Raw genomic sequence first — 12,825 nt, 5'->3', positions numbered from 1 at the left:
GGTCACACAGCCGACTCTAAATTTCTCAAGTTGGAAATATGGCCTGACAACACCACAAATATCAGATTTAGACAGATCAGATTTTGATTTCTTAAAATCCTACAGAGCATATTTAAGTGAGACTTTAACGATGTTAACGATAACCAGTATGTAATTTATGTCCTCTATATATACACAACAGTATCTTTGACATAGTATTGTTTTATTTTATATGCAGAGGTAGAGGTGTAGATTAAGGCCTGTTTTATCCTCTCCTGCTTTCCATTGGTATTTCTGTCTTTTTCTTTTTAATTTTTTACTTGTGCAAAATAAACAAAACTCAATGTGTTCACTATGATGTAAACAGCACACTGTTAACTGTAACTGATCACCTTCACCAAGGTGGCAGTGCTTTGTGCATCACTGGTCACAAGAGGGCACTAGACCTGTCCCCTTACAAGACACATCATTTCCATTTATGTCACTTCTCCTTGACTGATTTTGACACAAATGTGAGACACTTCTGCTGTCATATAATAGCAGGGGACGCTGCTGCGCTACAGTTTTTTGTTTTTCTTGCCTCGGGGTTCCCAGGACAGTTGAAGTTGTTGGAATAGACAGATGTTGCAGCTGTTTTCACAAGGGCTTTATATTGCTAGAGGTGTGTTTGTGTTTTTGTGGTGTTCCTCTGTCTGTCTGTGTGTGTGTGTGTGTGTGTGTGTGTATAAAACAATAGGACTGTGTATTTGTGTTTAGGGAGAGACAAACCGAAAACAGTGTTTCTTCTAGACATTAATATACTGTGCAGGTTGCTCAAGGACAAAATCAGCACATGGATTTTCGTGCTGGAGCATTGTTAGTCCTCACATTAACGCTGCTGCTGCTCACTTGATATGCCTCAAGGTCTAACCTGTTAACTGCCGTGTGTTTACACAGTACAGTGTGTGATTGGACGTGTGCCGTGATATTAGCACAAACCATCTCCCTTACTTACAGTGTAATGAGCAATTTAAAGCACTACAGCACATGTGTTTATCCATGCTTTTGAATGTTGACCATAGACCACATGTACTTTACATGATTACTGTTTTTAGATTGATTTTTCCACATTTCAGGCAGCCGTCGCTTCTATTTATTTCACTAAGCTATAAAAATGAACTTGCAGAGACTTGAAATCTACTGACATGGGTACACAGTGGACAATTTGTGGCCTTGACTTTTTTATTAAAGTTATGTTAAATCGTTGTGTGCTACAGCAGCTGCACACAAACTATTTTCACTCTTTGGAGGTGCATTCAAGGATGCTCCAACATCTGAGAATTTATAGTCAAATTAGCTCAAAGTGTTGCACTGACGGCCTGTGTGGTCTCAGACTCAAATCCAGAAGAAACGGAAACATGGTTTTCAAACAAGGAATAATGTGAATTTGTTGTCTTCCTGTTCGTCAGTAGGTCTTTTACCTGCATTATATTCTTCATTAAATGTAACTATGACAAAAAAATAAAGGTCTGAATGAGGATTTTGAGATTAAGCCATTCTTTAAACCTCTCTTCTTGAAAGTCTTCCAGTAGATCCTAAATGTTTAGTTATTTACTGTATTTTGGATGTTTTTAGTTGTTGAAACATTGTCCAGTGTTGTGATGTGGCTGGTCCTCCTGTAACCTCCCTTAACAGATTTTGCTCTCTTAACTATCATTTTCTAGTCAGTGGCATTTTAATGAAATTTGTATTAAGTCATATTATGTGGCACCCCACTTTAAAAGAAATATTTTCTACATGTTTTTTGTTATTTCAATGATAAATGATGGTTTGCAATGATCGTTTTATCTAAACTGAGCTTCAGATTCATTCTTGACCTTGGAAACAGCAGTTTACAAAAAAAGCTTCAAAACAGTCTCACTTCAAGGTCCATTTAGTAGCTGTTCCGGAGCTTTTAGTCATGTCACATGATCTTAGTCAGTGGAGATGTCATTCATTTGTAGATGTTCAAATTTCCATTTTTTTCTGAGCCCCTAATCAGCTTCTTTTCCTTGTTTGCTTAAAAGTTGAGCTTTGAAGTTCTTTCTTGACCTTGGAAACAGCAGTTGACAAAACAATCTCACCACAAGTTCTATTCAGTTATTATTTTTTTAAATCTAAATTGTTTTGCTTGCTTGGTTGACCATCATGTCAACATGATGTTTTGCACCTAAACATTTATACATTGCCTTTTGTCCTGTTAACCATTTGCCTGATGAAGACCCAGTCCAGTCAAAGTTGCCTGTTCAGGAGCTGTAATCCAGCGTGTGGGTAGTCTCTGCTTTTCAGCTGACTACATGTACACTGTTGATTCGAGTCTCTGCATATGAATTTTAATCCCGAAATTAACCACTGGCTACCTGGAAAGTAGGAAATCAGTCTTTGGAAAAATGTTGCCTGTATTTTAGTATTTATAGACCATCAAAAACCATTTTACAAATGCCATAAATGCCAATATTTTACCATTTTATCATGATATAATGGGGTCACCAAAAACATTTATAGTTGTCTCACTCCTTCACTTTCTATCTCCCCCTTCTCTCACCTCTTTAAACCCACCCCTGACAAACCTCCTGCTGCAGGTCGAGAAAAGAGAAAGGGTCCCATGATCTCTGCCGGTGATGCCGAGTTCCCGCGGGATTACCACACCCTGGCTGCCGGTGGTGGCCGTGGGGCCCGGCGGTTCCCCGACAACACCAATGGGGGGTTCACATCATCCTCGCTGGACCGCCGGCACAACTCCGTAGCCGCCAAGAGCCTGGAGGCCCTGAACAGCATCCACAAGGCGGACATCGAACGCCAGCGAGACGCCCTCATGGATCTCCAGAAAAACAAGTACTCCAACAGCCCCGGCAGCATGTCGCAGGGCTCTGCTGCTCCTGGAAGACAGGTATCTTCACAGTAAACCTCTTACACCTAATTATCTGACATCAACAAACAAAATAACAAACAAATGCCTTGTTTTACCATGGTTACATGGGTATTATAATAACTGCATCTGTGGTGGTCTTGTCACTAGTGTCCTTGTTAATACTACATATAATAAGCAACATCTCTCACATTGACTCAGTTAATTTCCATAAAAATAGACTAAGGTGGGATTATTCTGCTATTTTCCTAGAATTCTCCAGTATACATGTAGGACTCTCCTGCACCATACCGTAATCATGTCTGATATCATTGTAGGCACAAAGCAGTTTTACAGAAAGTCAGGATATATAGTGCACACAATCCTTTAAGAATACCAACAGAAAATACCATGAAAAATATCAAAGGACCTAAAATGAGTGAGATTTTACTCAACTTTTAAAGTGGCAATAAATGTGTCCATGTGAACCTGCAGGATAATACATCACATAAGCTGTTTACATTGTCATATTATCATATTAAATACAGATGCTAAAACAAATAGAACATACAGTATACTTTATGTGCAAGAGAGAAACTAGAAGAGTATAGTTCAGTCTCTTTATGCCTCATTACCCTGACTGATATTGGTATATTCCCAGTGTTTCTGTTGGGTTGTTTCATGATTAAGATATGAGCGCCCCGATAGCTCACCTGGCAGAGCGCGTACCACATCTCAAGGCTGAGTACTTACAGCTGCGGCTTGGGTTTGAATCCGGCCCGGGTGCTTTGCTGCATGTCATTCCCCCTCTCTCCCCCTCTCTCCCCCCTGCCTTTCCTGTCTGTCTCTACTGGAACTGTCAATAAAGCAGAAATGAAGAAGAGAGATGCGCTCATCAGTGCTTAAATAACAGAGGTGATAACAGGTGATGCTTTTGACCCTGTTTGATTGTCTGAATGGATACGGTTCCATCTATCTGTTTTATGCAAATTGTTCATATACGGAGATACATTTTTATGTACGTTTTTAATATACGGATTTAAAAAAAACCTGAGTGGACATGCCAGAAAGTCGAGGGGGAAAAAAGTTTAAATATTGCAAAAAAGTTTTTATGCTTGCCTGAGGTAGAAAAGTTGGCATATAGAAAATGAGAAGACGCGATACAGGGTGAAGGAAACAGATTTTTAGAATGCATCTTAACATTGTGGTAGTTTAAAAAATATTTGTGTGTTAGTTTATTTAACGGGGTCAATACAGATGAACATTGATCGATAGAAGTATTGCAACAGATGTATGTGTGTCTATTTGAAGCTTATTTGCAGCCCTCATCCCTGGTTAGGCGTTTAAATTTCGATTAAAACTTCGCAAACAAATGGATAAAGATTCTGTTTCTACTGTAGACAACACGTTGCCCTCTCCTACACAGGAGACGCATCGATCAGAAGAGACAAATTCATTTAAAAATACAAATGCATCTTATGTGGGAAGCAGCTATGAAATGTTGTGATATTTTAGAGTTACTGGTGCTTGATGTAATGTAATCATTTCATGTCCTCTTGAATATATTGACATAAAGGTAGTTGATGAAAAGATGCACTGAAATTTCAGAAATTAGCTTTAAACCTGTGCAACATTTTAATGGAAACAAAACTATTGTTAGCAGGACATATCAAAAACAAAAATCAACAGATGTCAAAGACATTTAGAGTGAAGTTAGGGCCAAGGAACTAGTTCTTAGTATCCCTGATTGTTTTTAAAAAGACTTCATTGTGAAATTGGGTTTTTTTTTTTTTTTTGAAAATGTTTTGCTATTGTCTCCTTAACTGCTGCACGTCTTGAATGAAGAAATCACAAGTACTGTACATATTCCAAGATGGTCTATCACTGTATGTATTTTAATGCAGATCCAGATTTCTGTAAAATAACAAATCTAGAGATTTGAGAGTGCAGCCCGGGGGGAGGTATGAGCTCTCTGTTAATGCTTTCTATTTCCACATTTTCTTCCGGTGAGATAACAGCACATTGGTGGGCTCAGAAACCCACACGAGCGCATTATGCGGTGAGATTCCTCTGGGGCTTTTAGACACACACAGTGGAGGCATTTTTATGACCAGCTTGCTGGGTCAGTAATGGCCACTTTTTAAGTGGTTATCATCTGAAAGAGTCAGCAATAGAATATGGAAAAAAGGATTTAAGTGAGACAGTGAGAAAATGTCAGAATGTGAAATATTAAACTCACAGCTCCATCAAATCTCTTACCTCTCTGTCTCTCTACTCGCTATATTCTCCCTTTTTATTCTGCCATCAATCACCACATTCTCTGACTTGATACCTGTGACAGATGGTCAAAACAAAGCTGCCTGCTTCAGCTTTTCTCTGTGTAGCTAAAAGAGGGGGGGGGGGGGTATACTTATTTGCTTTTTTTCCCCCCAGACTGTGTGTTTTTATGATGGAGCTGGAATCAGGATGTGTTTAGCCTAGCTTAGCATAAAGACTGGAGGCAGGGGAAAGCAGGGGGAACTGTCCAAAGTGAAGGAATACGCCTACCAACACCTCTAAGGTTCACTATACATGTGTATGTCATTTGTTTAAGCCGTACATGAACAGAAATGTAAAACAGTTATTTTATTCAGTTTTTTAAAGGGAGTTAGGTGTTGGAACTATTTCTTGATGAACAACTGTTTATCCTTACGCCCAGTACGTCTGTGTAATAGTGCCATGTTGCGAGGTAGAGTCCCTCAGGACTGGTAGACTGGTTCCTCATTTGCCGTTTTGTTTTCATTATTCAGTCTGGTAGCTGTTTTCTGGGTGGGACAGATGGAGTATAGCGGCATCAACCGTTTCATTCATGCTTCACAATCACTGGCTCATTCATCAGCTGTATGGCTACCAGCTGACTAGGTAGTCCAGTCTTATTCATGTGTGGAAATTTCTCACTAAATTGCCCTCGTGCTGATGCCTACGCTGTTTGTTGCTGCAGCTCCCTTCACCACCCCAACCTCCTAGTTATAAATGGTGAAGTTCTCGAATGAAATTATGATTTGTACATTTTTGTTCCTGTAAAGGTTAAACAAATGAGACACAACATGTAAATTAATGAGCTTTAGAAGCGTTAGTAGGCATATTTCTTCTCTTACGACAGAGCCAGGCTAGATGTCTCCCCTGTCTCCAGGCTTTATGCTAAGCTAGGCTAACCATGTCCTGACTCCAGCTCCATAGTTAACACACAGACATGAGGTTGATGTCAAACTTCTCATCTCACTCTCAGTAAGCAAATTTCCCAAAATGTTGAACTATTCCTTTAAGTCTGCTCTCTCTCTTCTTATTCCTCCCTCCAAACCTCCGTCAGCTCCTGTCCATCACGTCTCAGTCTGATCTCATCTCACCCGTCCAGCTCCTCCTTCCTTTCCACCCACTCTTTGCTCTTTCATGTGCTGTGTCTATTTACCCAAACCACACCATCTATCTCCTGATGAAAAAGGTGGACTGAGACCGAGAGAGAGTGTGTGTGTGTGTGTGTGTGTGTGTGAGGGAGAGATGGAAGGAACAGGTGGAGTCTGCTGTCGTCATGGCAACCAACCGTTTCCCATATAAGGCAACTGAGTGATATCATATGGTTGGCAATGCCTGGGCTTTGGAAGGAGGCACACGCTGTACTGAGTGAGAGGCAACAGCAGCAGGAGAGAGAACGAGCGACAAAAGGAGAGACAGTGAAGGAAGGAAGGAGGGAGGTTTTTTTTTTTTTTTATCATTTGTCAGCAGGGACGAGGGGTGAGAGAGAGTGACACAGAGAGAGAGAGAGAGAGCACAGGACAGGAGGAGGAGGGGCAGGAAGAGATGCTTACTGCCTCTTAGGCGCTACTACGGGTACCAGCGAGGGGGACTCTGACGGATCCTCAGGGCGCGGGAAAGACACAGAGCCGCAGTGAAAAAAAAAATGGAGAGGGGGGAGGAGGAAGAGGGAGGCGTGTGGAGCGGGAGGATGCGCCAGGCGGCCGACGTGCTCATTAAGTAGCAACGGTAACACTCTCTAACCCCGTCCTTGCATCCTCAGCGGAGACATTTCGGCGTTCCTCTGTGGTGCTGCCATGACTGTGTGATGCCTCTGTTGCTGCATGAATGATGATAGAGTAGAAGGTGATGGAGTGATGTAAAGTACAGGAGTGGTTGTGGGGGTGTGTGTGTGCGTGCATCTTCTTAATGTATGTGAAGGCATGTGTGTGTGTGTGCGTAGTACAAGTGATGTAAAGACAGGTAGACCTGATGAGCACACAACTCATCTTCTCCTCCCTTTCTGTTCAGTGTGAGTGTATGAGTAAGTGTGTGCGTGTGTTTTTAGGGGAGGGTCCATTTGCTCCCAAGAAGGCAGGTGTTGGCCAGGTGTGTCTGTGCTGCCGCAGTGATGTGTGTTCATGTATGTATGTGAATGCATGTGTGCAGAAGAAGAAGAAAAACAAAAGTGTGTGTGTCTGTGTATGCACAAACACAAGTGGGTATTAGTGTATGATTGAGTGCACATGTGTTGTGTATGTGTATTAAGGCTGGAGAGGAAGCAAGGCTGACTGTGAATGAGGGGGAAATAAGAGGGTAGGTACAAAAATGGCTACTTGGCATGCAGGTCAGTCACGCATGTCTCTCTGCTCATCCCTCTCTTGCTGTTTCTCTTTTTCTTTTCTGTCTCTACTTCCCGTCTTTCTCCCCGTCATCTCTCTAAGCTCTGTCTGTCTCTGTGCATATGAGCACCTTGGGATTTCAGCTCAAGTGATTGAGAAATATTCCAGGCAGTAATCACTGAGTCACGGTGCATAGGGGGCCTGTTTGTGTTAGATGAGACAGGTTTTATGTTCCAAAAAATGTCCGCTTGTTGGTGGCTTTAAATTATTTGTAGAGTGACTTGGCGGTAGATTTTGCCATTCCAATTTAAGGTGAATAAACCAAGCGAGTGGGTGATTACACAGCGCACAGCTCTGTGTGAAATGGTAAGATATATTAGGGATTAAAACACAGTGGGTGCTAGACTTCACAATTATCAGCTGTTTGTTTCTGTCACCATATTTCTGACAAGCACATGTGGGAAAGGTGATAATATTAACGCCTATTTCCCAGTTAAACTCGTAATTGTGAAGCCACCGTTTGTAACCTCCAGCTGACTCCATTTTTCCAACTTCGACGCACTTTCAGAGGTTGTTAGCTCTATATCTTGAGAAACCATCCTTGACAGCGTTATTATTCTTTTGCAAGGATAAGGCAGAAAATAAACTGAGAAATTAATGTAAGTAGGGCATTTATTGATTGCAAACTTGTGATTACATGAAAGCAAATGGTCAATCTGCCAAGATGAAGAGTTCAGTCACAACACGGAAACTTGTCCATCAAAATTGTCATTTCTGACAGCATGTCAAGGTAGGACGTGACGTTAATTTATTAATCTTGATGCATTAATGTTAGTTCTACAAACATTCAGAATCCCTTCTAACAAGGAGACACAAAAAAAAACACCTTGAGAAAAAACATTAAGCAAGCCAATTTCCCTGTGGGATAAATGACTTTTTTTAATGTCTTATAAATGTTCTTTGTAGCCAGAGGCATCCTGTATCACCTACCGGAGTTTAGCTCCTAGGAAACTAGAGATGTGAAAGTTCCTCTGTGATACAGTCTTCCTCTGTTCCCAAAGAGCTCTGCATGATGTTTTGTTAACCTTAATTATTTTGTGATGAATTGTTTCTTCTTCTTCTTCTTCTTCTTCTTCTTCTTCTTCTTCTTCTTCTTCTTCTTCTTCTTCTTCTTCTTCTTCTTCTTCTTCTTCTTCTTCTTCTTCTTCTTCTTCTTCTTCTTCTTCTTCTTCTTCTTCTTCTTCTTCTTCTTCTTCTTCTTCTTCTTCTTCTTCTTCTTCTTCTTCTTCTTCTTCTTCTTCTTCTTCTTCTTCTTCTTCTTCTTCTTCTTCTTCTTCTTCTTCTTCTTCTTCTTCTTCTTCTTCTTCTTCTTCTTCTTCTTCTTCTTCTTCTTCTTCTTCTTCTTCTTCTTTCTTCTTCTTCTTCTTCTTCTTCTTCTTCTTCTTCTTCTTCTTCTTCTTCTTCTTCTTCTTCTTCTTCTTATTTTCTGGAGATATATGTTATTAAATGCACTGGTTCTGTCTCATCTTTGTGAATTGAGATGTTATCGTCACTCTCATTAGTTTAATGGCCACTTTGATGACCCTCACCAGCTTGCTCCTGTGTTTACTGTTCAGGTGCATGCAGTAATATTGTATGACAGAATACTTTTAATGAGAGATTTATAGACTACTTGTAGAGTTTACTGGCTCACACCAAATGTATTAAGTCGTTTGAGCAGATACAGTTAATAAGTTGCATACATTTCTTAAACGTATCAAAACAAAGAAACTTTATTATTAGGTATATTATAAGTACTTCATGTTTTCTACAGTTTCTTCTGGCTGACCATTGATAATGACTGGCACAGTGGTAAAGTCCTGTTTAGAGCAGATAATCAGTTGTTTTGTTTTACTGGAGTTCAGCTCCAGTGCACTTTGCTGACACAAAGCCTGGAGAGCAGTCACATGGTTCAGGTATGCCACCTCGTATACAAAAGGCCATGTCATCTGCATATTTGTATATACCATAGTTTAGACAATTATCATCATAATTGTAAATAAGATAAAGACATTAAAGTAGAGAAAAAAGCAACAAAATGGTAGAACACGTCCTCATCTGACTTTATCAATAAAGAAATTGACACTGTTTGTAATCATCTCTCTCTCCTAACTTTAAATTCTCGAAGATAAACCATTTCCTAAATGTCTTTCTGTAGAGTTTTCCATGCAAGATTAACCAGAATTGCCTGGAACAAGCCCATCTCGGTCTCAACAAAAGCTCACAAAAAATAGTGAAAAAATTGTGAGTTGAAGTATAGGTGAATGTTATTCTTAATGTACTATTATGGTGTGATAGATACTCTAAACGTAAAGATGGGAAGAAAACGTTAAAAAAGTTCATTTTTCAAGTTAGTGTCAAGAAAGGCCAGTATTTAAAGATCTTCTTTAGTAATAATGATAGACACTGAACTGCACTTTTTTGAGGCTGAAGGGTTATGTATAATTTTTTATCTTAATTGAATTCATGAAAAGCGCAAAGAGAAAAGTAAAGGATCTTTCCATTCTGATTCTTCCTTTATGCTTATTAAGGTTTATCCATGTGGACATGTATTGAGTTTAAGACGCAGGCTATAGAAAAACATGGACGCAGTGGGTTGTAGACCTTCTGAAACTGTTAACCTCAGACAGATTTCAAGACTTAAATGTCTAATATACTCTGTGTGCTACATGACATGTGGTCACCTTAGTCAAATAGGTTCACTAAATTGAAGTTAAACACTTTACAAATAAATATTATTTGCTGATGTAGTTCTATGTAAGTGTCAACCCCACTATTCTGCAAAATTTGGCAAAAGAGCAATTTAAGGACAGAAAGGCTTAAAAAAAAAATCATTTGGGATGCAGAATCTGGCCACGTAGAATTTAAATGTTTGATTAAATTGGAAAGGAGAAGCTTAATTGTTTTGTTCAGTTACGGAGCAACTGAGGCTGGGTGGCATCAGATCAGGTGTGATTGGGCTGTTTTGGTCACCAAGCTTGGACAGAGGCCTACAAACCACACAGAGCTCTGAAATCTGGGTCACAGCAGCCCAGAGGCCTATTACTCTTTCTTTCCCAAACCCTGTTTCTTCTATCTGGCTTCCTTCACTGCATATTCAAAAATGAAGTGCGATGGATCTCAAAAGTTGCAACTGAGATTTCGGGCGAGTGCAGAGAAAATATTCTCCAGAATCCAGGCAGCTCCCAAAGCAGCTGCTCAAACATGAAATAAGTTCCACCTACACCTTAGTTTAATTAAGGGAATTTGTCTTTTCCAAAGCTCTCTCAGCATATGTGATGAAATTCAGACTCTCAGACAATATTAACCAACCTGTGCTCATAATTTGAAGTCACATTTAAGTAACTCAAAGGTGCAAGTCAGTATTGGAATTAATGCAGCTGCAATGTCGAATCTGCACACTCTCACTTTCACTAAAACTGTTTGTTGTGACAGTTATTTGTAGATTTGTGTATGTCTGTGTTCTAGACATGGCAACCAAAGAGGTGCTGAGACTAAAAAGGTAGCTTGCAAATATTAAACACGACCCACTGTGAACATGTTTGGAAGTGCTTTGAACATTTTGAGTTTCATATGATAAATGCTTTTGGTTGCCATTTAAAAAAAAAAAAAATGTTGAAGTTCTATGACGTTTGGCTGAAGCTTTCCATAGAAAGAATCAAAGTTGAATTATTCCCAGTAAATGTGATGAGTCAGAAGTTTCTGTAGTTGTAATCATCCCCCCACAATCAAAGTAGTCAGAACTTTTACTCATCTGTCAAAACATGAGGGAATGATGCTGCTCAACTCTCTGCTGCAATATTTTCTAAATCCCACGATAAGCCCATGATGGTGCTTCACCGTGTGTTCCTTTTTAACTGCTATATTTTCTTTGTGGTGTTATGTGATATCAGACTCAGCTACAAGTTGAATTGGCTGTGATGACGTCTATATATCATTCGATTACTGTTGGCTCAACCTCTCAACAGAGGCCCGCAATCCTCCAAATACTGTAGAGACATCTGTTGTCAAGTAACAATACACTGCAGGTTCTGTTCGCACTACAAAAGTCACTAATCAACCATGACTCCTCTAACAACATTTATACTGAAGCACTAATATGTATAGAAGACATCTTGGCACAAATAAGACCAGCCAGTTCCAAACATCCCATTCTCGCCCAGGAGCTAATTCTGTGCCGTCATGTGTGATTAATTGATGGGTTTTAAGATCACTGTTGCCTCTTCTTTTAAGGCAGAGAAGTCAACTAAACACAGACTGTTATCTGTTAAGCAGGATATTTCAATTAGTCAGTATCAAGCTAGTTTTGTATTTTAGCTTTGCACCTCTTGAACTAGATGATGAAATTATTATTATTGGACTTGCAGTAATGAGTATTTACAGCTGTTAATGATAAACCTTTAACTACAGAATCAGTATGTTATTGCCAGTGTGAGTTGTAATGACTGCATATTATTTTCTTCTTGCTGCTCAAACATCAAGGACCAAATGGACACAAGACTGAGACTTTTATTTAAGTTGAAGACTAAACTGAATCTGATTGCTTTACTTAGTTGGAAAACAAACTAAACTGTAGAACAATCAGAGATCATATATCTCTGCCAAAATTTGTTATTTTAATAATAGAAAGATTTTCTGCTAGCAGCATGCTGAGCATCAGCATGTTAGCATTAACATTGTGAGCATGTTAGCCTGCTGATGTTAGCATTTTACTCCTAGCAAGACTGTGCCTAAATACAGCATCACAGCTGCTAGTGTGGCTGTAGAGTCTTAGTCTTTTTATAACGCATCTGGATCTGCATCAAAAGGCACATAGTAAAGACGATCACTGGACACAATGATTTTCTTTTTATTTATTTATTTATTTGCAGTAAGTTCAGTAGTCCAGAAAACTGTAAAAATATCTTGCTTCTTCTTCCTCAGTAAGGAAACTAAACTAAGCTAAATATCTGATACCAGTATAAAGCAGCCTTGTAAAGGTCACTTCTCTTGGACTACAGCCGTCCATTCTGTCTTTTATACTTTTTTTCTTTCTCATTGGCTGAAATGAGGAATGCAAAGATCCGTTTTCTGATTCATCGCATTTAACACTCATCAGTCCAAGATAATAATTCCTGAACAATTTCCACTATTAGGTTTTACACAAGATACCTTTCATTCAGGAGAAAATAAGATTTTTGAGTGTGTTGCACTCAAGATGGACTCTTCTGGTTTCAGTCTTTCCACCAGATTTAGGAACCTGGCTGCAGGGATTTGCTCCCATTCAGACACAAGAGCATTAGTATGAGGTTCTACACTGATGTTGGGTGATCAGTTCTGGCTCACAGT

General features: G+C 39.5%; 1 protein-coding gene across 3 annotated transcripts in view; it reads left to right on the top strand.

Annotated features, from left to right (window-relative positions):
• The window catches only part of LOC122868031 (SRC kinase signaling inhibitor 1-like), a 100,429-nt gene that overhangs the window by 33,148 nt on the left and 54,456 nt on the right, over positions 1-12,825 (top strand). For all 3 annotated transcript variants that reach the window (XM_044179568.1, XM_044179567.1, XM_044179569.1), the window contains exon 2: positions 2,580-2,887. In XM_044179568.1, coding sequence (XP_044035503.1) covers positions 2,580-2,887 — 308 coding nt within the window. The remainder of the gene's footprint in view (positions 1-2,579; positions 2,888-12,825) is intronic.

Source organism: Siniperca chuatsi, linkage group LG20, assembly GCF_020085105.1.
Source record: "Siniperca chuatsi isolate FFG_IHB_CAS linkage group LG20, ASM2008510v1, whole genome shotgun sequence".
Lineage (NCBI taxonomy): Eukaryota > Metazoa > Chordata > Actinopteri > Centrarchiformes > Sinipercidae > Siniperca > Siniperca chuatsi.
The sequence above is the reverse complement of the archived record's forward strand: the minus strand, read 5'-3'. Positions and strand labels throughout refer to the sequence as shown.